Source organism: Misgurnus anguillicaudatus, chromosome 18 (assembly GCF_027580225.2).
Source record: "Misgurnus anguillicaudatus chromosome 18, ASM2758022v2, whole genome shotgun sequence".
Lineage (NCBI taxonomy): Eukaryota > Metazoa > Chordata > Actinopteri > Cypriniformes > Cobitidae > Misgurnus > Misgurnus anguillicaudatus.
This window is the reverse complement of record NC_073354.2, coordinates 28,906,861-28,932,778: the sequence shown is the minus strand read 5'-3', so window position 1 is coordinate 28,932,778 and position 25,918 is coordinate 28,906,861. Positions and strand designations below refer to the sequence as shown.

The window sequence follows — 25,918 nt, the reverse complement described above, 5'->3', positions numbered from 1 at the left end:
AAGCGAACTTGTACTGTAACACAGCTGGTTATGGGGGTAACGCCATGACACCAATGCAGATGGTATTTGAGCTTGGTATTTGCAACGCAAATTGACTGTCCTTTTAAGATAATGTTTGATGGTGTCTATAGTCCCCTTATGCAAAGCAACATGTGTGAATGCATCTAGATATAGCACTATGTGCTGAGAGAATACAGATGCTGTCTGACCCGACCTGCAGGCTCATGACTCTTTCGTCAGCTTCCCTATTGTGCCTTTAAGGTATCAGATGATTCAGTGTTTTGATGGTCTAAATACAGACCTAAAGGCACCTACTGTCTGTTTATGTCTGTGATGAATAAGTCGAAACCTACTTTTCTGGTTGTCAGACCTACTGTACAACTGAAAACTGTACAACTGTGTTAGGACATCTGTTTGAACTTGTGGGTAGCTGCTATCATCCACTATAAATCACACCAAGTTTGCCAGCTGGTTAAAAGAAATTATATAATATATAATATAATTTAATAATTACTATAGTAGCACAGACTTGGGACTTAACATTGAGATTAAACTAATACAACGTATGTGATACCGTCTATTTGAAAGTCTAGAATCTGAGGGTGCCAAAACATCTAAATATTGAGAAAAGTCCTTAGCAACACATATTACTAATGATAAATATATCTTTATATATTTACAAAATATATTCTTTACTTAATATTCTAATGATTTTTGACATTAATATATATATATATATATATATATAATTTAATGTATTGTTGGCTATTTCTTCAAATTTTCCTGTGCTACTTGGTTTTGTGGTCCAGGGTCACATATGGGTGATTCTCACGAAACCATTGAGAAACACCACGGCACTAATGATTTTAGCTTTAAAATGTGTAATATAGTAACATGAAAAAACATCAGAATTAACACAATACTGTGTTCTACCTTGCACAATGTGTGAAATTCTCATTACCGCAATGTGTCCGGCTGTGTTTGAACATGCGTTATGTTGTAATTTAATAAAATTAACACAAAAATATTAAGAAAAATAAAATAAATGGATGTTCTGCTAGACTACTTTAGATGACAGAAAAAATATTTACTGAATATTCATGTTTAATAATAATGAAGAAAAATCAGGAAAATGATGTGTCCATGCCTAATGTTCTCATCCTCCGCAATACTTTTTGAGAACAGTTTAAGCACACATACAGAATTTTAATAAAGTTTGATTTTGAGTGACCAAGCACGTGGACCAGTTACTTCAAGATGGCTACCAGGTAAGATCATTTTTTTACAGTTAATTTGAAATATTGTCTTGTCAGAATGCTTACACGACATTTTGATTATCATTACCGCAACAGATGCTTATTAAATGTTAATGTAATTAATAGAAGCATAATACTTTGATTTTAAATGCATGTGCAGAATCTCCAAATTATGTTCTTTCAGGTTTGTCATGTCATTTTGAAAATATGTCAGTGTTGATGTTTTCTGACTGTTGCGGTAATGAGATTATTTAGGACTCATTTTTTAAATTATGTTACAAAAAGTGTTAAATGATAAGTAAAAGTTTTTAAATTAATGTTCCCATTTATTCCAGACTTTGTTTTTCAATGTCTGGTGGGAAAAAAAGTAAATTTAAGCAATTTTTACATTTTCATGCTTGACATTTTTAAAACCAAGTTTTCGTGAGAACCACCCAAATATAAATTGTTTATAAAATGAATGACTTGGACCAAATAATGAAGTAAAAAGCCAATAAGAGCCTAATGCAGGGGTCTCCAATGTGGTGCCCGCGGGCACCAGGTAGCCTGCACAGAGTCTTTGAGGTGCCCGCCAAAGCAGATTCTATTAATAGTCTCAATTGTAATATTTATTTCTTACATATTTTTTATAGCTTTGCTTTGTTTACATATGTTAACATTTTAAACAATACTAAAACATATCAACACGTAAAATCAACAACACGTAAAACAAAAAAGCTTTGAGTAGACTATATCAAAAAGTAGCCCTTCAGATTATTTTATCCATTGTGTAGCCCTTGCCCACAAAAATGTTGGAGACCCCTGGATGGGAACTCCTTTAATACTGTTTAAAAAGCATAATAGGGAAGGATAGATCTGAAGAATTTGGTTGGTAAAATGCCAAAAGATTTTTTGTGCAAATACTAGGCAACGGGTAACTACTTTGAAGATGCTAAAATGTAACATAGTTTAGATTTTTTGGGCAAAAAATAATTTCTATATATTCGTGTTATTCTATAAATTTTTGTAGTTTACTATTACTCTAAAAAACATAAAGAACATTCAACTGCATGGTTGCCTTTATGCTTGGCTTGCAGAATACGACAGCATTTGTCAGGCATTCTGCAGCGTGCAGTGTTTTACCTTCTGCAACCTCTACCGATGTGCTCTTTACACAACCCTCCGGTTTTTGGATCTACTGAATGATTGCTCGAAACAAGTTTTGAATAGTCGCCTCTGTTTCCTGTGGTTTCAGATCTTAATGTCATTGACATGAGTGGGAGGGGAAGGGTAACTCTAGACAAAGTATCGCATTCATGTTGCATTACAGTACTATTTTATTCGTTCCCACACATTAACAATGGAACTTGATGGCTCAGAGTTTACTGTAGGTTCACACACTTCAAGCCAACCGCACTGTAAGTCACTGCCAGCCAATGACTGGAGTGCTGAATTGGCAGTATACAAAAAGCAAAAAAATTTTATGTTTGCTTGTGAAGGGTTATCATCGGCTTTATTCCACTTACAAAAACCTGTATAACTATTTTAAATGAATCAACGTGATTCTAATATATAATTTAAATTCCAGTTTTTAATATTGATTCCCGGTAGTGATATTATCTGAACAGTTTATCTAGGGCTACATTCACACTGCAGTCAAAATAAAAAATTTTGCTCATATGTGACTCAGGCCTGTTGTTTGCATGACAGCACAAACCACATTGAATCTGTTCTTTTTTCATTTTGATTTGAGCTACGTCCAGTTGGATACAGGTTGGATGTTTCACAATCTGACCTCAGCATTAGGGCTGCAGCTATCGATTCTTTTTGTAATCGATTAATCTAGCACTGAATCGATCGATTAATCGAGTAATCGGATATTTTTGTGTGTGTGTTTTTAAACAACCAAAACAAATAATGCATAACGAAAATGACATGGCTGTAAAATGTTCAAGCATTTGGCTTTTATTTCTAAAAAAAACAGAGGTATTTGGCTCCAAGAAATAAGCCTATTTATTTCAATTTTTTACCCATTTAGTGTTTATAAGTGCCAGTGCCAACAATTAAACACTTTAATTTATGAATATGCACAACAGGTTTCATGCTGTAATCTAGCCCTGACATCAAAGTAAATATCTGGTTTATGTACATTTCTACACCTGCAGCGTTTACAATTAGGCTACTAACATATAATATATCATTTCTGGGGTGAGCCTAATTGCTATGGTAACAAGCTGTGTGTATGCGGGCACGTGCACTTGTGTTTGTGCGTGTGCGCGCGTTCTGTGCGTGAGGAAGAGTGACACCCCAGTCAGACGTGCAGTTGCTTCATTGCATTTTGGTACTGCCGAAATACATACATTACTTTTCAATAGAACGCTGCATTTGGTTTGCATCACTTGCATTGCGGTGCATTTTAGGTTAAGAATCCGTTCGAAAAATCACAACATCACGTCCTACTGTATACAGTGAATGCATGCTGAAATTATTGTTGCGTGGCTACATACGTTTAAGCATATGTGATGCATTGCGCAATCGGTCTGACTCGCGTGAGAGAGAATAACTTCCTTATGCTAAACTCCAATAAGACAGAGATTATTATTATTGAACAAAATATGTCAGATTACAAGTTGCCCATATATGATTGCACTGTGGTGCCGTTTTTTAGTACACACACCTGTAGTGCATGCGTGTGTGTCAAGGGGTTCTTTTTTAATCTATACTGTCCTGCAATTGAACGTGAATACGTTTACTACTTAAAAACATCAAAGCTAAACATCATATCTAGTCAATCCGCATAACGACATCGCTACAAATACAGTATGGGATTAAAATCAGCGGAAGCTATGTTACCTTGTTTCATCGACGCTTGGTGAAACATCAGTGGATGTTTTCAGTTCTGCTAAATGTAATGATCCCAAACTTTAGACAGTCTCTCTCTGCCGTTTATGGACATATTCGCTCCGCCATCGCGCCAACTAAATTCAAAATGTACCACGCGCTATGATGTGCTTCCTGAACATTGAACAACGGTCCGTGTGAATCAGATCTCGGCGCGTGTAGTGTGCGTCATGGGAATTTAATGAGGCTTCGAGGCAGAATTTTTGCCTCGAGGAATTTTTTGAATCGAGTACATCGAGTAACTCGATGAATCGTTTCAGCCCTACTCAGCATAAATTCCATAAAAGTCGGAATTCATACAACTTTTACGTCATTCTAGATCGATATATCTCATCAGGAAACATGCAGCAACAGCTGGTTTATACAGCATGATCTCACGAATTTTTATGTTATAGTCACAGAATATTTTGCTCATTTATCTGTGTCATTGTCATGGATCTCTGCATTTTTCCGTGTCCGTACAACAGACTTTCTTTTCCCTGTCAGTTTCACGTATTGGTTACTCAATTGTTTTTCCTCTTTTCTTGCCATTGTCGCTTGGGTTTGGGGTTAGAATGACTTTCTGTTACATAAAATGACATCCTAACCCAAACCCATCTCTAACCCAAACGTCAGGCGACAATTGTGTGAAAATCTGAAAAAAAATAGTATAAACCAATAGTTAAAGTGACATCCTAACCCACACTCCAAATCTAACACCAAACCCCAGCAACAATGGTTTAAAAGTAGGAAAACAATTGAGTAAGCAAAATGTGAAACTGACACGGAAAAGAAAGCCTGTGGTACGGACACGGAAAAATGTGGAGATCCATGACAATGACACAGATAAATTAGCAAAATATTTTGTGACTATACCACTGAAATTTGTGCGATCAGGTTGGGTTTATACCAACAACTCCAAGCACAACCTGGGAGCAGACTGCTCTTTACCAAAAGATATTGGATTTAACAAGCACTCCTTTCACTATGAATAGGGGACAATGCAACGCTCAATAAGGTCGCTCTGGTGATGTAAAAAGGCATTATAGTCGTGTGTAGGTTTTCCGCCGTAGCTACGTTGTAGGCTATGCGTAGGTTGTGCATAGTCTGACGTGCACCTCTGCAAAAATGTGACGGCACGTCTGTTCTACATGGACCAAAAGCACTGTGATTGGTAAAAAATATCTGCATCGCTTTCCTCATACGGATTTCTGCTTACGACAATAAAAACAAACATAGTTCAAGTTGAGGTTCTGATAAATAGTCGCCGTCCATTTACCTCCATCACAGATGGTCTTCCTAAATAATATTCACTCAAGCAGCTTTTTTCTTCTTCGTTCGTGGGTTTACTGGCCAAGCTGCTTCTTCTAGCGGCGAATGTGTAAATACACGTAGAAATCGGGTGTGCCTCATAAGTCTTGAAAAGTGAAGCCGCTGGCTCTTTGATCGCCCCCTGGTGGCTGGCTGCAGTACAAGTCATAAACCCCACCCTCTCCATTCAAACAAATGGGACTCTGCTTAAAATAAAAAATTATTTACACCTCCAATAAAAGTTTCCGAAAAGATGGTTTTGGTCCTTTCATGTAGTTGATATCAGGCGGATATATGTTCAATTGTTCTTTTTTGTGATACGTTTCATTTTAGCTAGTAATTTGATGCTATAGAAACGAGGCATGTTGTTATGATTGGCTTGGTTGAATTGGGCGCACGAGCGTTTGGGCGGAAGTTTGATACCGCAGCTTCGCCTCTAGCTCCACGGACGATTCCTTCTGCGCATCCTTGGCTCCAAACTGATGTTTTTACGTAACTTGGCAGCGAACATGGTCGGAGATTTTTGGCTTCAATTCATTACAATGGATGGAGGCGACGTCGCGTCATACATCTTTTTTTACAGTCTATGGTCGAAGCAGATGCATAAATAAAAAGCGACATGAAGCCTATGGCGTCGAGGCTACGCCGTAGGACCTACGCAGACCTATAACGAGCCCTTAAGTCCTGCCTTTCAGTTTAAAGAACCAATCATCAATCGACTGATGATTCTCTGGGGGAGGGGCTCTATACACTCGCATGAGGCACTTGCCAACCTGTGCGCATGCACAGTAGCTAAAACGACCACACAGAGATGCTTTTAGTGGAATTTGAACTCTTTCCCTGCCATTGATGAGTTATCTTGTCAATTAAGATCAAATATTGGCTTAAAAAAGTGTTCCTGATGAGGTTTCATATTCATCTGCAATTCCGCGATTATCCACAAGATGATTACCCAATTTATAAAAAAACTAAAGCATTTTTTTTTTACTTATTTTAACTCTTTCACAGAAATGCAATTATTTCACATTTTGGTTAAAAAAATATTTTTAAAGAAAAATACCCATTTTAAGAGTTTATAAGCAGAGAAAAAAATATAGATAGGATGAACGTTTTTCCCATTTTGTTTGTTTGTTTGTTTGTTTATTGTTTGTTTGAAGGGACTTTGTCTGTACACTTTTGTATCGCTTGTTATGGCAGAACCCTAATCACCACGTTGACTTCAGTGGTCTCCCATGTTTATTTCAGTATGACAACGTGCTGTATTTGATGTGTTATTATTCTTTTGCGCATGTGATCTAGTTCGAGACTATGACTCGTTCACAATGGAATCTAAAACTAATATGAACAGCAAAAAAAAAAAGAAATGCGATCTAAGCAATAAATCTGAATTTGGCATTAAGGGTTGCAGTGTGAACATAGCTCATGAGTTGGCATTGGTGCTTAATCGTTGGCTGTGGGTCCAGCTAACACAAATAGAGACAAAGACAATTTTTATAGATCAGTTTTTGTATGTGTGCCAAAAAAAGAAAATCTGACGTACCACACCAACAGGGAAGGCCAGAACAGCCATTATCCAGTCCCGCAGGCCAATTAACTTTCTTAGTTGTCTCTCTTGCTCCATATTGGCACTGCCTTTCGTCAAAAGGCTTGATAGGTCGGTCAAGACACACACTCCGAAGAACACAGCCTGAATGACCTGAGACAGAAAATCATAAGACATGTAATGGCATATACCCATATGGACGCAATACAAAGTTTCATACAGCAGGGCTATATAAAATATTCAGAATAAACATAAACATTTTATGTTTAAACAAACATTGAATAAACAGGACGTACATTGTATCACATTATTATCTAAAAATAGCTGAACTGGATGACAGACTTATTGAAGCTAATATTGAGGACCTCTCATCAACATGCAAAATCAAAGGGGTCTTTAAACTCAATGTGAAGTTTAAGGGAAACTTGATGAAAGCTTTCAGTCTCAAAATAGATTTGAGTGTTTCTAGTACCATCATTTTCCAAGTGCAAATAGTCTCACATAACAGGAAACAGAACAATACAGTTGACAGGTTTTTATTGCTACAATGCATAACACAACTATTCCTCCATAACCTATTATTTGGCTATAGATAATATGCCTTTTCTAGGCCCTTTTTCCATTAGTCATTATAAGAGCGTTAAGAGATTGCTTTGACGTTAATTTAAGATGGAATATTATGAAATTATATCTCTACTACAGATATCCAACATGCGAAAATGTCTCCCATTAACACACTCTTTAATATTTTATTCCTCATTATCTCTCTGGTCCTAGATTTGTTTCCTGGTGTCAGAACACAGGAGAAACCTATGGTGTAATATTTGTGCCTCAGTCCTGGGCGAACAGTTTTGGGTTTTGAGCGCAGAGAGCTATGTTTTGCGGGCACATTGCATTGTATTTTGAACAGAAATTAACAAATCGCAAAAAAAATTCGTTTGAGCAAATAAAAAACGATTCCGTGCTCAATAAATGTATATGCTTGTTTGCTATTATCCATATATTTACGTGCAGAAATAATCCGTGCTCTCTCTCTCTCTCTCTCTCTCTCTCTCTCTCTCTCTCTCTCTCTCTCTCTCTCTCTCTCTCTCTCTCTCTCTCAACCTCTTCTGTGCGCGCTCAACTCGATGCACACGCTCGCTCAACTTACAACAGCGTAACCAAAATCAACCAATCAGAAAACTAAAGGTAAATTTTGATTGGCTGTTGGTCTCCAACCAAATCGCTAGTATAACCTATCTACAGCATCCCGAAAGCTTACTGAAACAAATCTAAAAAATAACTGACTACAGCACTAATGGATTAAAACACATTTTGGTAAGTTTTTTTATTATTAACTTAAAAGTGCCTTGATAGTTTTGTGTATTATAATGCTGTTGTGTTGTTTAACTTACAATATTATATTGTGACTAAAGTTAGCTTGACTTATCCTTTTCAAAGCACAGCTGCAGACAATGTCATCAGAACAGCAACCCTTAAATGTCCCACCACAGCCACATGTAAGTAGTTTGTAATATTTTGGTTAATTACTGTGTTTATTACCTTTATTTTGTTTGTCTGCATTCTTAGCGTGCAAACTACATTTCGTTGCTTACGTTAACTAATTTATATAAAAAAGCAGTAGGCTAACTCCCAGGATAACTTTATTTAGCAAACTAAGCGAACAATAAAGGCTTAACTTTGTTCTTCATAATGATTTAAACGTTATTTAAACTTATAACGTTACCTTGAATGCACATTGCTGCCAGAAATTTCAGATGTTAAATTGAAATTGGTCTTCTTGAGGCTTGGGGAGGATGTATGAGAGTTGCAATCAACATACAAAGTACATGTATTCCATTACAGGAGCAGGAACAGATATGTTAATAGTTACATTAAGTAACATTTTGCATTATTAGCGGAATTAAAATAGTAATTCATTAAAAAAAAAAAATTAGTTAACGTAAGCAACGAAATGTAGTTTGCACGCTAAGAATGCAGACAAACAAAATAAAGGTAATAAACACAGTAACTATAACCAAAATATTACAAACTACTCAAATGTGGCTTTGGTGAGACATTTAGGGGTTGCTGTTCTGATGACATTGTCTGCAGCTGTGCTTTGAAAAGGATAAGTTAAGCTAACTTTAGTCACAATATAATATTGTAAGTTAAACAACACAACAGCATTATAATACACAAAACTATCAAGGCACTTTTAAGTTAATAATAAAAAACTTACCAAAATGTGTTTTAATCCATTAGTGCTGTAGTCAGTTATTTTTTTAGATTTGTTTCAGTAAGCTTTCGGGATGCTGTAGATAGTTCTACCGGACAGGCTTTGTGGCCAGTTGCATAAACATAGCCGTGACTTTAAGACTGCGTCTTAAGAATGATTCTGACTAACTAGCAATTATTTAGGGCTAATCAGTCTTATTATTTGGATTTAAATTAGACCAATCTACCTTTCTATGGAACATACTTAAAACAGTTATGATCAGTCTTGAAGAAAAAAATTCATGACTAACTTTTAAGACTAGTCTTAAAGGTTTATGCAACTGGCTGGTTATACTAGCGATTTGGTTGGAGACCAACAGCCAATCAAAATTTACCTTTAATTTTCTGATTGGTTGATTTTGTGGCACACTCGTAACGCTGTTGTAAGTTGAGCGAGCGTGTGCATCGAGTTGAGCGGGCACAGAAGAGGTTGAGAGAGAGAGAGAGAGGTTTGTGAGAGAGCACGGGTTATCACTGCACGCAAATATATGGATAATAGCAAACAAGCAAACACATTTATTAAACACGGAATCGCTCTTCATCTGCTCAAACTAAATTTCTTTTCGCGATTGTTAATTTCTGTTCAAAATATAATGCAATGTGCTTGCAAAATATAGTTCTCTGTGCTCAAAACTTACAATTGCTCGCTCAGGATTGAGGCACAAATATTACGCCATAGAAACCCAGCTAAGATCCTCCTCACAAGCTTTCAGTGCTGAACATAAATGTTTGATTTGTCCAAAACCATCTTTTTTGGAAAAAGTCTTAAACCCCCATTACCATTCTCCCAAAATGACCTATTTTTCTTACTCTACCCGCACTAATGTTTTTGATCTTTGCTTTAGCTGAGCTAAAAACAAATGGCTATCCTTTCCCCACATCAATTGAATAAGATAAAAACAGCCTAAGTACATGGTCACAAAGCTATAAAAGCCATAAAATTTATTATTAGCTATACAGAGGGTTATTTTGTTCTTATAAATAACCACAATGGTTCATGGACTATGAGACTCAAGTCCACGAAATCCAATGAATTGCTTGCTTGAGGCTGGGAAGATTTCAACCTCATTCAGGTTCTTGCAGATGAATACTGCCTACTATATTATGGGAACTGTCGCAACACATCCAGCAAAAAAGTCTCAAAAGTATGTTATATTTTTTGGTTATAAAACACTGTATTTACTCACAATATGCTTAAAAATATATGCTTTTAAATGTTCCACTTTTAACTTTAGATACTAGATTTTTTGCAAGAGATAGATTTTGCACAACACTGTTTTCAATTGTTTTGTAAAAACGATTGTATAATATGCAAAATATATAATTACACTATAACAACTTTTTGGAAACATTTTACACTCCACTTGTTTATTTTAATGTTTGTTGGTGCATTAGCTAACATGAACTAACAATGAGCAACATAATTTTCAGCATTTAATAATCTTTGTTAATCGTAAAAGTCTTTACTGGTAATTTACTGGTAAATTGCAGTTAACATGTCATGTGTGAACAGAACCTTTCCGGTAAATCAGTGCTCCCAATTTACCAGTAAGACAGGTTGTAAGATTACCAGTAATTTACCGGTAAGCACTATGTATGAATGAAAAATATAGCATTACCGTCATTTAGAACGGACGACGTCAGACCGCGTTGACAGATCGGGCCAATCAGAACGTTTTTAAACATTGACGCATTTACCCCCGCACAGTTTTCGTTCGTTTCCAAACCCATGCTGCTTAAAAGTCGAGCACAACTGAAGTTAACATCCACATTTCTTAAAAGTTGTTTAAAACAGCTTACCATCTATTTGCCAAATTGCCGACTTCCTTAGTACACCCTCGGTGAAGCTAAGGTTCCGTTTGAGGTCGCCTACGCAATGTTGTTTGGTCACAAGCAACTTCGCGACCGTTTGCCACAGAAGTGAAAACAATAAAATACGGACCGACGATATTAAGTTATAACCCGCCATTGTGTACAAATACGACACGGAGCTCGCTGCCGCGCACCACAGGTAACTTCCGCTTTTTCTCCGAGTTTACCGGTATTTTGATACTGATGTGTGAATGAGGTCTTGCTGGTAAAAGGACGGAACGTCACTGCATGTGTGAACAGCACATGGTAATTTACCAGAATTATTGTGTGAAAGAGGCTAATGTTAGTTATTAGTCCCTTTCACATATGCAGTCTTTACTGGTAATTTACTGGTAAATTGCAGTTAACATGTGAACAGAACCTTTCCGGTAAATCAGTGCTCCCAATTTACCTGTAAGACAGGTTGTAAGATTACCAGTAATTTACAGGTAAGTGCTATGTGTGAACGAAAAATATAGGATTACCAGAATTTAGAACGCGGATGACGTCAGACCGCGCTGACAGATCTGGCCAATCAGAAAGTTTTTTATACAGGTGACGCGTTTACCCCCGGACTGTTTACGGACGTTTCCACACACATGCTGCTTAAAAGTCGAGCACACCTGAAGTTAAAATCCACATTTCTTCACCAAAGTTGTTTAAAACAGCTTACCATCTAAGCGTTAGGTTGTGCCCCGCTCTCCCCTACTGATACACACTTACACACCAAAGGAAATGTAAAAACGTGAATCGGACAATAGGTGCTGTTTAACAAATACAACCTTACTGTAAAGTGTTACCAACTTCTCTTACAGTCGGCTGTGAAATAACCACCTTTCATCATAGTAATGATACACAAAGAATACCTGTGCATCTCCACTAATTAAACGGTGGGTATCTCAATGTCAGATCACTGAAAGCTTCAGCCACACTTGACCAGGTGCTTTATGTACGATACTGAAAGCTAGGCCCGTTGTGTAAATAGAAACCCAAATCTGAGCCGCTGTATTTAATAGTTAATGAAGTCTGATGAAAACATGGTTGAAATCAAAGTGGCACAGAAAAGGCAATCAACACAATGGTAGTTACTTAGTGTTGATACATTTAACAATACTACAATGGAGTAGATCTATTGTGAATGTTACAGTGAATGCTTCCTTTGGCACAGAGAACATTTGATTCAGATATACCAGCATTTTCTGTGCCATGCTGAGATAATCAAGACTTTATAAACATGCCATTATCTGTTCTAATAAAAGTATTACACTACCTCTCCCTTAAAGGTATAGCGGAGGATTTTCTCGAATTCTAGAAAAGAACCGCCTTCTCCACTTTTAAAAAAAATGCAATTGCGCAACACTCAGAAAAAGAAAATCCTCCGCAATACCTTTAACAAGAACCATTCAGGTTCATTATAACAAAGCTGTAAAAAAATGATGTAACAGGTCTTTAAATTAGGATGTCCTGTCAATGCAATAATCACATCGCAGAACATGCAGAGCATATTTTTAATAGGATAACTATTTTGAATGCCTTTGCCAGTATTACGCTATACGAGAACTGGAAAAAAAAACCTAACAGAAGGAATGGTGGTATCAATCAAAACGATTCCAAATAGTGCTGCACAATTAATCGCATCGCAATCGCAATGTCAGCCTGTGCAATTATATGACAGCAAAATGTTGCAATAATATTAAATAAATAAATGTGAGGACTTGTTAACACAAACTTTCTGATAACAGTTTGATGATTTTCCTTGCTGTTTAAAAAAAAGAAAGAAAAACGAACAAAAAAGGCAGTGCACCGTGTGGCATGCACGTGTGTGGTGTGCGTTGTCACTTATACCAGAGCAAAGATGGATGCAGAGGAGGTTGACAGTGATCTGGTAGCAAAAAAAAATGTCTGTTGTATGCCGGTATTTTGGATTTAGGATTACTGACACTGAGCAGTTGCTACATCACGTGGCAATACGAAAACATTTCTAGTTTTACAAATACACATTTTAGCTAAACTGTGTGTGGATTTTCCTTAAAACCCATCAAGTTGACTCATGATACCATTTAGTATAATCGCAATCGCACATCGCAATATTACCACCAATAACCGCAATGGGAAAAATTACCCAAATCGTGCAGCCCTAATTCCAAAGCAGGTTTTAATAACACAATCTGGTTACTGACAACAAGGCATGTAATACTATCATGCAATTATATTTCTCATTGAGCTGCCATCCCACAGCTATATGATGAATGCAAGGTACAAGTTAATTCCTCTCAAATAGTCCTCCAGCATTTTTCATATCGCATATATCAGTGGCGGCCAGTGACTTTTCTTCCGAGGGGTGCAAATTCAAAATATGTGTTCGGAGTGTCATGTGAACCATGTGCATCATGCCCCTTGTCAAAATACGAGCCTGCTGCACACGCATCGAAAGGGTTTATGATAAAAGAGACACTCACGTTCACAAAATACCCGCAAGACACTAATTTAACACTAAACTCTGATTAAACACGAGATTATCCGAGTATCTGGCAAACACGAGCGTCTCTTTTATCATAAATCCTTTAGCCGCGTCTGCAGCAGGCTCGTATTTTGACATCACATGTCATGCACATAAGTTTACATGACGCGACAAACACATATTTTTAAATGACGAGCAACACACATGAAAGGCTACTTTTATGTTGTGACAAGCTTCGCATCGTGCGCCCTCAAAAAAGAAGTCACTGGCTGCCATTGCAATATAGACCGTTTCATCGGGCGCACGTGCGGGTGACGCGATAAGCGTCTGGTCCAAACTTTACTTCTAGTTTCTTTTTGTTTATTGGTCTGACTAGTTGCTGAAACTGAACTCTTAAACAAATACCTCATCGAAAATAACAAATGTTTTGCGTTCCTATGTAATCTACATGTTGTTTATTTTGCTTGTTATATGGATAGACTGCTTTGAAAGGACTTTGTTGTTGTTTGTTCTTCGCAGAGTTTATCGGGAGTTGCGTGACGACCACGAGAGCCGCTTGTTTATGTTGTTACTGCTGAAACTGTCTATACACAGCAGAAAAACTAAATACTGTAATTGTATTCCCGCACACCCAATTTCGTGCACGCCTACTGTACTGTAACTGCTGTATTGTGTGTGCATACAATAAATCACTCTCCTTATCTCTCCAAGCATTTAGTGAATCACTTAAGTTATGTTTATGGACTATAAAAGTTGTACATCAATTTATTAAAGTCATTACATTACATTTAGGCATTAAGCAGACGCTTTGATCCAAAGCAACTTACAAAAAGCGAGGAAAACGGCTAATCGATTTCTTTATTCTAGTGTAGCAAAATTCAGCTCTGCACTTATTTACCAAAGCATTTCCAAGGTAAAAAACAGAGAGAGAGAGAGAGAGAGAGAGAGAGAGAGAGAGAGAGAGAGAGAGAGAGAGAGAGAGAGAGAATAACTTGAAAGGAAAAAGTGTTATGAAACAGTATTCTAAACTGGACATATATGTGCATAAAAAGTATTCCTAGAAATTATCAAGCAGTGCCCTGGAACACATGTGGTGTGAAACAAAACAACTTTTATTGCTGGTCTTCATTCAGCATTATTAAAAAAGGGGAGAAAAGGGCAGTTTATGTGGAAAACATGAGTCATTGGCTCACAGGCTGTTATAACAGTCCATGCATATGTGTGTGTACAGATTCACTCTAACAAACTGAAACATTATGGTGCCATAAGATGCATATATGCAAAACTATAAATGCGTCCATTAGGCTATATAACCTCCTAATTGAGAACTGGTCTTAATTCAGCACAACCCTTTTAGAATAAGGTTCATTATTAATAAGGATGTGAGGATAAACATTACATCACCGTTAGAGAATAAAAAGCCATTACGTCATGTGATAACCTTTAATGATCATTAAATATGACGTAAGGTCATTTGTGCTGGCCTGATTAGGAACCTGACGTATTGTACCCTAACAGGGGCCTGTCTATATTTAATGCATTATGGAGATATAGCGTCTCATACAAACAGGCACTGCATGGGAACGATGCACACGCACTTACCAAATCTATGAACGTTAGAAACTTCCAGCTACCGCCGTATGTTTGATGCGCGGGCATGTCTATGGCTTTGTAATTGCAGAGGATGGAAAAATAAGACAGGAGTATCGCTACTCTTAGGATCTGAGATGGGATGAGCGCCATTTTCGTTTCCCCCGTCGTATTTCCGTCTCTGGAAATAGCGTGTTGACAGAGGGACGCTGATGTTATGTGAGCCGCGTGGCGGTGGGGAGGGTCGCGCGTAACTGTGCGATGTGTTGCTGGAGGCAGCGGATGTGAGCGAGAACGAGGAGAGAGGAAGGCGGGAGGCTGTTGCTATAGTAACAAGCATCCGCACGTCACTGTGTGCAGTGTGGTGGCGCGTGCCCGTGCCGGCTACTAGTGCTGAATCTTTTTAGTGTCATCATTTTCTGCATTTAACCTCATTATAGGGACTAATTTATGAATGTATTTTATTACAAAATTGTGTTAAGATTTGGGATATCATGATGGTAAGCAAATTATGAAAATAATTCAAGAAAGGAATAGTTATAGTTACTCTATCAAACAACCTGTTTTGGCTTGTCCATTTAAGCTTTTGTCACTTTTTCTTTTGTTAAAGGATTAGTCCATTTTCTTTAAAAAAAAATCCAGATAATTTACTCACCACCATGTCATCCAAAATGTTGATGTCTTTGTTCAGTCGGGAAGAAAGTTTTTTGAGGAGGGAATTCCAGGATTTTTCTCATTTTAATGGACTTTAATGGACCCCAACACGTGACAGTAAAATTTCAGTTTTAAATAAACGATCTCAAACGAGGCATAAGGGTCTTATCTAGCGAAATTATTGTTATAAAAATATAAAAATATGCACTTTTAAACCACAACTTCTCGCCAGCACGAAAATCTTGAAATGTTTTCGTCAAAAAACATAATTTCTTCTCGACTGAACAAAAAAAAGACATCAACATTTTGGATGACATAGTGGTGAGTAAAATATCTGGATTTTTTTAAGAAAATTGACTAATCCTTTAAAGCTCTTTATCACATTATTTCTAACTTCAAGGCCATTTTTTATATTAAATGTACAAAAAATGAAAACATGCATTTCCTTACAGTATTACTCTAATCTATAATTGCCCATTTGGGTCCATCATTGTTTTAGTGATGACAGATGGTAGAACGCAAAAATGTTGCCCCTGTTCAACCTGAATTATGATTCAAAAAGGCAGCCAAAGAGGTTTACAGTGGAAAATCCCTTGCCACAGGCAAACAAATGGTTTCCAGAACCCAGCTATTAGGAATGAGGATTAAAGAACTACGCCTTCCTCCACTTAACTCAGCACTGGATGGGCCGGTTTTACTTCTGTGATCTGAACTATATTCCCTTTTCGGTTTTATCCCCATATTACATTAGGATTATTTTTTACTTCAAGAGATATAAGGCATTATATACACAAATTTAGCCATCACATTTCATATAGTTTTGTAAAATCAAAGGCGTTCATGTTTTGACACATTATAACATGCACATTTATTCATAGCTAAAGTGTTCCTGTAGCTCAGCTGGTGTTAGCAGTGCAAAGGTTTGATTCTTAGGGAACGTACATAGCTACTAATAAAAAACATATATGTATACGTACTTAAAGGCGGAGTGCCAGATTTCTGAAAAAGGCTGACTACCAAAACACACTTGTAGCCAATCAGGTGCGTGTCTACTAGCCGAGGGTCTATCAAAAGAAGGTCCAGATATTTGTTTAAGTGATTTCAAATGTCAACATTGGCTTTCAAAGATCATGGACCCTGCCTTTAAGTCGCTTTGGATTAATGTGTTGGCCAAATGCATGAATATAACAAACATGCTAAAGCTTTTTCATGAATACATCAGGCCCCTGAAGTGCTTAAAATAATGTGTGTTAAAGTTTTTTCTATAAAATATTCAAAGCCTCATATTTATCTAACTCAACCCGAGCCCCATAAGCAAAATGAGAAACCCTAAAGCAAATACAAGACACGCTAACTGCTGCGCAGGCCCTTCACCTACCGTGGGGTTCGATGGGGTCTTCCAAAGTGCATGAGTGCTCTGCAGTTTGCGGTTAGCTGTGGGGAGTGTGCAAGAGTTTCCAAAACTGAGGTGTACTTGTTCACAGTAAGTGCACTTCAGTGAGATATGCATGAGGCTCTGGATGTGTGCACCCATCGGTCATTCAAAACATTTTCATGTTCAGTCGACCCCAAACTCTCTGACATGCGAGTGCGATCCTACAGCGTAGATAGTATTATGCAATACGGTGCCAAATCCATCTAGTTAGGTGCCCTGATGTCTGACACTCAAAAAACACAATTTCTAAATACATGCTTGTATTATTCAAATTCAAGTAATTTTAAACCCAACGTGTATGATGAATTAACACGATAAATAATAAAGCCATAGTAAATGCAGCAAAGAAAAACATCTAAGAGGTTGTGCACTTGTGGCTTTTGTGGCTGGGCTGCTATACTGTCTATATGTCTGCTTCAATTTTCTGTTAACTTAAAAAAAATCACAGCATACGTTATAGCCAATAAAATGTGCGATGTCAACCATTATTTAACCACATGTAAAAAGACCACAAGTTTTAATGCAGTCTACAGTCACAGCATAGAGCAATATATCTGACTTTTGGATACATCTCGCCACGGTTGGAGTTGTGTGGGGGAAAGTCACTCTTAATCCCTTTTCCCCTTATCAATCTCTGGCCAGATCTGCAGCCAGATTTCATGCACTAAGATGCTCTTGTGCATGCACACCTAAAAGAGTTGGTTTATTAACAACATCATGCCATGGACCCAAACACCGTGAGCATTGATGCTTGGATCTGCAGACATCAAAGTCAGCCTAATCAGTCTAATGAAGAGAAAGAACCCACACATTTGCTCACTAGCACCCACCTTGTGCTTAAGTTGTTTTGGATTTGCCAATTAGATGTCCCTTCTTAGAAACCAACCAACAGATAATGAGCAAATATTATTCATGCATTACAATTGTCTCCAGATTTAAATTTGCTTATATTGTTAATGTTCCTCTATAGCTCATTGCATTAGCAGTGCAAAAGGTCATGGGTAAAATGTATACGTTGTAATGCACTGTAAGTCGCTTTGGATAAATGCATCTGCCAAATGCATAAAATATACATTTAATCATATAGCATCAACACAGATAGGACTTTTGCAAAGAGACTGGATAGCCCACTGATGCTTTAATGGATGCACTTGTATGTCTGTTTTCAGGAATGACGCATATTCATCTATATTGACAAAATTAACATTTATTTACAAAGTATTGAATGAAACCCATAACCTTTGCGCTGCAAATGCAATGCTCTACCAAAGAGTTACCACAACAATGCAAATGTGAACTGCACTAGGATAACATGTCCCTTTTATTTGGACACAGTGTATCTATGGACACTTTAATGTCTACATTATGCACACCATCCATTTATGCATCCAACCTTCCATGAAAGTTTTAAAGTTAACTTTTGGGGTTCTCAAATAAAAAACATATCTTACATAGTACAGTAAAAATAACCCATCCTTCTTTATTTTCTCAATTCTCTCATGGTTCATTTGCTCAAGAATGAAAGATGCATGTGGGTAGGTTCTAATTGTTTTTGTGGACGTGAAATTTGAGTATGACTGTGCCAACAGCTTTCTTGGACAAGCAATAAATGATACGGTACATAAAGCCATTACTGAAAGCAACCGTGCTTCTATAATAATGCACCATTCCATATTAAAGTGTTTGTAGCCATAGACCCGCAGTGTGGACAGATATGTTTAAAGCATAAAGGGTGTGGTATTTGGTGTTTAATGGAGAGGTGTGAAAGCCAGGTGGCTGTGAAGAGGTGTGTAAACACTTCACTCGCACTGGTGTGGAGATAAAGAAAGTGTGTACAAAATGCAAACATCCACCTTGACAGCATAAGAGCTTTGCAAACAAAATAATGAGCAATAATAACACACAGATGCTATTGAACGTGACAACTAAATAGGATTAACTCGCCTCTTCTTGCTGAACTATTTCCATACCTGTTTAAATACTGTAAGAAAAAAATGTCAAAAACTGGTCTCAAGTTGTTAGTGGGGCAGGTTCAAGATATGTGCCATTTAGGTAAGATATGTATACATGTGGTACCAATATGCACAGTACCGTGCAAAAGTCTTTACATTTGATCATTATTTCTCAGTCTCTTTAATAGAATACATTCAGAGAATACAGGAAATGTGTATATAGTATTAAAAACTGTATAAAAATGTAAACTGATGTGTCAAGTTTTTAGGGTAAACTCCCTTTCCACTCCAGCAATAGCAGGAAACTGGATCTCAGGATTTTAAAGAAATTAGTCTTTTTACTTCATTTTGCTCAAAAACACTTGAGATGTGTTTAGTGCCAAGAGAGGTCACACTAAGTTATTTACACTTAATTTACACTATCAGCCCCCCACAATTTTTTATATGATTTAATATTCACATATTTCATATTTTTCAAGTATGACAAACATGGGCAAGTCTTATATCAAATGAAAGCTCCCACTCTCAGGAATAAGACTACAGTGTTATTTTTGTACTATTGTCATCACATATCCAACAATCGTCGAATGAATTATGAGGTAAAAATGGTCTTTTGTAAACATATGGGAAACTTGAGTGTGAACTGCCTCAGATAGCACAGATAGCCACAAATGATACACCATCTTTTCTCTTAGGTCCTACTCTAAAAAATGAGTCCATTCACAGCATTTTCTTTGGTTGTGTGCATGAATAATCCCTTGCTATTTATTATATGTGCAAAACAAAAAATTTATATTCATATGAAAAATGTATTTTCGCACCCTTCAGTTAATTAAGAATATCTTTTGAATGCGACATGCTAAAGAGTTCATTCTTTTTTGGGGTGTGTACTGTCTGCTGCTGCTAACAACCAGTCTGCAGTCTGCTAGAGCACCCAGAACCAGAGTTATACACTATCAGAGACAGTATTTACAACATAAAAAAAGAAAATTTGGTGTTTTATCATATGAAAAACAACATAAATAACACTATTTGTCAGAAACAGCAGCTTTTTATGTAACTTCAAAGGGTTTTCTGCAAAATGATATAAAGATATTGCATTTATTCCACTGTATGTGGTTATGGGAGCACTTCAAATGTTTTTAGGCAGAAATTTTATACAAAAAGGGAATCATTCCTCCCATCAGTTGGAGTAAAATAACTTTTGCATTTATTATGATAGAGAAAAAAAATCCTTTTTCCTCTGTAAGCTGGCTATTGCTGGAATCAAACAAAACTGTCTGCATGTTTTGTTACCACTCAGGGCCAGAGTTATACACTTTTAAATACAGACTTTAGAAAAAAAACATCAAAAAGCACCTATTTATTTTTGTGTTTATTAGAGGACTGACAACACATACAACCATGTTGAGCACTTTTAACAGTGTTTTATGTAATTTCAAAGGGTTTCCTGTAAAATGATACCAAACTTTTGTATGTGCACCTCTGCTTGTGGGTATGAGAAGCTTTTGAAATTGGGTAGCCCAAATCCAGGCGGAAATCCCCAAAATAGCCTCAGAGTGTTAACACTGTATTGTTATTGAATAATTTATTGTTCGGCCAAGAGGGGTGTTTTTATCAATTAATTGTGATACCTAGATGTATATCACTGTGTTGCCTTTTGTTTACTTTATTTAGTGATTATCTGTTTCACATTGCTTATACATGACCTGGGACAAATACACTAAACTGGAAAAATTTCACATTGTATTTTTCCCCTATAAACTTTAGGTTAACATTTTTATATTTATGATGCCAATAACATTGATTGAACATTTTTTAAACTTTCACTGAGGCGTGGAAACTAAACACAGAGCATAAAAGACTACATAAAGCGTGTTAAAACTTAATAAGCTGAGCTTTCTTTAGTTTACAATTTATTGTAACCTAAGGTTGGCAACTGCAAATTTAAGACAAAATGATTGTCAAAAGACTGACTGTCAAAAAGTCATTCTCTCTGATCGTGAGAATGTAATGACCTGTCTGATTTGTGGGAAAATATGAGCCCGGAACCCATATGTCCCCCAAGTCCATCATGGAAAACCTGCCTCAACCTTTTATCATTTTGTGTCAGTTGGCAACTTCAAATGCAGTGCATCGGTCTCATGGGATGGAGAAGTTTGCAATCGCTGGGCTGTAATCTCACAAAAACGTGGAGACCGCCTTTGTGCAGGGGCCCCTATGTCCTGTCTGGAGTCCTGAAAAATTACATACAGTACATACACACATACTGATACAAAATGTATAGACTGAAATCACTGTAAGTCAGTTTGGATAAAATTGTCTGATAAATGCATAAATGTAATTTTGATTTCCTGATACTGATATATTAATTGTTGTCACTGAATCACTAAGGGGAAGTTTCCCAGACAGGGTTTAGATTAATCCAGGACTAGGCCTTAGTTATATTAAGAAATAATAAGGCATAATTCACCCAAAAATGAAAATTCTGTCATCATTTACTTACCCTGTGTTGTTACAAAACCTGTATACATTTCTTTGTTCTGATGACCACAAATGAAGATATTTTGAGATGTTTGAAACCAAACCGATCATGAGCCCCATTCACTTCCATAGTAGGAAAAAAGAATACTATGGAAGTGAATGGGACTCATGAATGGTTTGGTTACAAACATTCCTCACAATATCTTCCTTCATGTTCATCAGAACAAAAAAAATGTAACAGGTTTGTAACAACATGAGAGTAAGTAAATGATGAATTTTCATTTTTGGATGAACTATCTCTTAAAGTAGTTTTAACAAACCTTACAAAAAACAATACAGTGGTGCATCTTAAGACAAAACAATGGCACTTGATATATGTTAAGAGATATGTCAGTACAGGGTGTTTTAAATGAAGGCAGCTCAAACATGCATTTTAGTCTGGGACTAGGATAAGCTCTGTCTTGGAAACTTCCCCCTAAACGACAAATACAAAATATTTTATAAGGAATAAGCAAAATAATATTTAAATAAATAATTATGTTTATCAACCCAATAGTGGTCAGTGACATTGCAATATCATTCTCAGCCACCAGAGGTCTTAAGGCCATTCCTCAATCAGAGAGACCAAGTGACCTTCAGCAAAATATTTTCATTAAAAATCTGTAAAAGGTTTTTTTTTCAGTCTCGAACTGATACAATATTAGTTCACGCAAAACTCAACAGGATCATTCAGATCCTGTTCTTTCAACAGATATTTAACATCTGATTCATCAAAAGGTAATTTCGGCAATATTCCTGGAAATGAACACTTTAATAGTCTCTCTCTCTCTCTCTCTCTCCCTCTCTCTCTCTCTCTCTCTCTCTCTCTCTCTCTCTCTCTCTCTCTCTCTCTCTCTTTTTAATAGTCAGCAGACCCAGCAATGGAATGAGTTTGAAATGTTATTAACTCTGAGACTTTAGGTGTGTCTGCTTGTCAGGCATTTGTCAGTTTTACAGGGCGGTTTTACAGCTTTAGGTACATAAGATGAAAGGAATCGTTTAATGAGGATTCACTGTCATGCCACATTAGTGCCCTGCCTTATCGTACAGACCAAATGACCTTTGTCAACTGTAACATGCTCTTATGTAATTTCCTGGCAACCGAAAAAAGAAGTGTTGGGATTCCTGTCATTGACGCATTGCTGAGGTTAATCACAGGTGTGTGAACACTGCACACAATAGCTGAGGATTTCTTGGGGTAAAACTCGAAGGGTGAGGTCGCGCTCTTTAAGTGAGCACTGGTGAAATGACTGCGGTCGTTGCAATTTTACACCATCTCTTCTAGAGAAACAGATACAGCCTTAGGCTATATTCATGTGTCATACATAGTATCTGTATGTGAGATCTTTTAGGTTATAGAAGTGCAGCTTGAAATGAGCCTCTATGTCTACAAAAGTCAGGAGGAAATCCAATGCTATTGATATTCGGTCTTGCTTTTAACATCTTAATAACAAAGAAAGCAATTGTAGAGTAAAAGTAAAGATATCCAGCCTGATCTCACAGGAATTTGTACGTATTTTATGGGTCGGCATAAAAAGTGAATCGTACGAAAAACGTACAATTATTAGAAAAAAAAAAACAATAATGAATCCCAACTTCACAGAGCTGAAAGCACATCGTACAAAAAGGTATGAATGTGGTCGTACAAATTACCCTACTAAGAATTACCCACCCCGTAAAATATGTACAAATTGCCATGAGATTGTGCTGAGATTTCAGATTTAGCTAGAAATGCTATTATTTTTTAATTTACTTAATTAGTCCATTTTCTTAAAAAATCCAGATACTCACCACCATATCATCTAAAATGTCGATGTCTTTCTTCGTTCAGTTGAGAAGAAATTATGTTTTTTTGAGGAAAAGATTCCAGGATTTTTCTCATTTAAATGGACTTTAATGGACACCAATACGTAACAGTTTAAATGCAGTTTAAAATTGCAGTTTCAAAGGACTCTAAACGATCCCAAACGAGGCATAAGGGTCTTATCTAGTGAAATGATTGTCATTTTTGACAATAAAAATATGCACCACAACTTCTTATCTATCTCCGTTCCTGTGACGCGCCAGCGTGACCTCACGTAATTCCGTAATGCCGTGGAAAGGTCATGTGTTACATTTATGAAACGCACATTTGCGGACCATTTTAAACAATGATCTGACACAAAGACATTAATTATTATCATTCGAAATACAACAACGTCGAAACAGTCCTCTTTCTCCACATTTGTAATCACTGGGCCGTAGTTTCACATACGTCATCCGTAACCTTGACGTGATGACGTATTGCGTGAGGTCGGGCTGGCGCGTCACAGGACTGGAGATAGATGAGAGGTTGTGGTTTAAAAGTGCATATTTTTTATTTTTCTTGTCAAAAATGACAAATGTTTTGCTAAGACCCTTATGCCTCGTTTGTGATCGTTTAGAGTCCTTTGAAACTGCAATTTTAAACTACATTAAAACTGCAACGTGTTGGGGTCCATTAAAATGAGAAAAATTTTATGTTTTTCTAAAAATATAATTTCTTCTTGACTGAACAAAGAAAGACATCAACATTTTGAATGACATGGTGGTGAGTAAATTATTTGAAATTTTTTTAAGAAAATGGACAAATCCTTTAATTAAAGTTTAATTAAATATAAATTACTTAAATTAATTAAGTTATATTAAAAATTACTTTCAAAACATTTTCCTCAGATCAAAAATCTGCAAATTCAAGTTTCAAAAACATTTAGTGCGTTAGGCTTTTAAGTTTTTTTTAACTGTTAATGCTGATCCATAACATGAATTCCAACCAAATTTACAGTAACTTACTGGTTACTACTTTACTGTAAATGCACACACTCATGAACAATGAGCTTAGTCACATAAAGGCATGGCTTTTGTTCTCTTGTACAAAGCTTTTCTTTTATTCTCGTCTTTGCTGACGTAGGTTTACGTCTATTAGGCCACTAACAGTGCACTATATGGTCGTAAAAAATAAGTATGTAAATTGGTAAAAAAATGATTTTAGTAATCACAGTCATAGGAGTTTTGTTCTGCTTTTTGTCCACTTATGTTTCTGGGAAGCAAGAGTGCAGCGTGATTCATGACATTCAAACATTTATAATAGCACTGTGATTTTATCCGGTCCACTGGTGATTTACTGAGAACAGCTCTGGGCTGCAGGGAACACCTTAATGTCCTTGAGCAAATGACTCTGCATGTTGAATACATGCAGGCGCTCTCCAACAGTAAACGCCAAGCAGTGCAACAAGATGACTTGATAAATGTTGATGAAACATGTCCTTTGGGTCAAGAACAGACATTTTCATTTCCTTTTATTTCCTGCAGGATCGTGCTGTTGACTCAGATTGTCTAAGCCGGTCCGGCAACGCTGATTTATTTGTGTGCTCTGTCAATTATGCTCGAGTGAATCAGATGCCAAGTGTCTTTGGGGATGCCCTTGTTGACGATTAGAGAGGAGCTCCCTATTGAGAATGTGATGGGAACTCCAGGACACATCTGATGTGATCGCAAGCTCTTTATGGGAAGCATAAAGTATCCCATTAAACACAATACAGAAAATACAAAGCACAAAGAAAGTTGGAGCAGCTTTGTAAATCATGCAAGAATTCTTGTTTATTTGGTGTTCTTGTAGCTCAGTTGGGAGAGTATTATGTTAGCAATGCAAAGGTCATGGTGTTGATCCCAAGAACACACATAACAATGGAAAAATATATTGCTTAAATGTACTGTAAGTTGATTTGGATGAAGTCTATGACATGCATAAATGTGGCTAAACAAGAAGTAGCCTACATGCAGAACTGACAATGAACTATGCTGTACATCTGCATTTACCACATGCATTTTTCTCATGCAAGAATGGAGAAATATAAAAAATCCAAGGACACCAAGGAAACTATTAAATGCTGAAATAAGTTACATATTGTACAGTACACCATAAATGATTACCATTGTGCATTATCTACAGGTCCATCTTGGGACAGATAAAAATCATGACTGCAATATAATATTCATCCAACATTATGAAACGGTATTTCAATGATGTCTTACTCCGGTAGTCTAGCAAGATTTACAAGTCAAGTAGACCTAATGTCACGGCGCGTACCCGCAACGCCCTGCAAAATCAAATACAAGCAACTCTCAACATCTGTCGCGGTTTGCAGTTGCGCGCACCCGCAGCCAGTTCTGAGGAAAATTCGCCAAGGGAGTTCCCTCCTCCTATCA

The 25,918-nt window shown here is 36.9% G+C and overlaps 1 protein-coding gene across 4 annotated transcripts in view; it reads right to left on the bottom strand.

Moving 5' to 3' along the window:
• aig1 (androgen-induced 1 (H. sapiens)) overlaps positions 1–15,426 on the bottom strand; it is a 72,654-nt gene extending 57,228 nt beyond the window's left edge. The window contains exons 1-2 of one of the 4 annotated variants that reach the window (XR_008639240.2): positions 15,140–15,422; positions 6,967–7,122 (exon numbers count right to left, since the gene is read on the bottom strand). Coding sequence is in view for 3 of the 4 variants with exons in the window: in XM_055186416.2 (XP_055042391.1) it covers positions 6,967–7,122; positions 15,140–15,280 (297 nt within the window). In the remaining variant the exon portion in view is untranslated. Of the gene's footprint in view, positions 1–6,966; positions 7,123–15,139 lie in introns of all 4 variants that reach the window. The other 3 variants (XM_055186416.2, XM_055186417.2, XM_055186413.2) reach the window with 3 other exon arrangements.
• Positions 15,427–25,918: the final 10,492 nt, after the last annotated feature.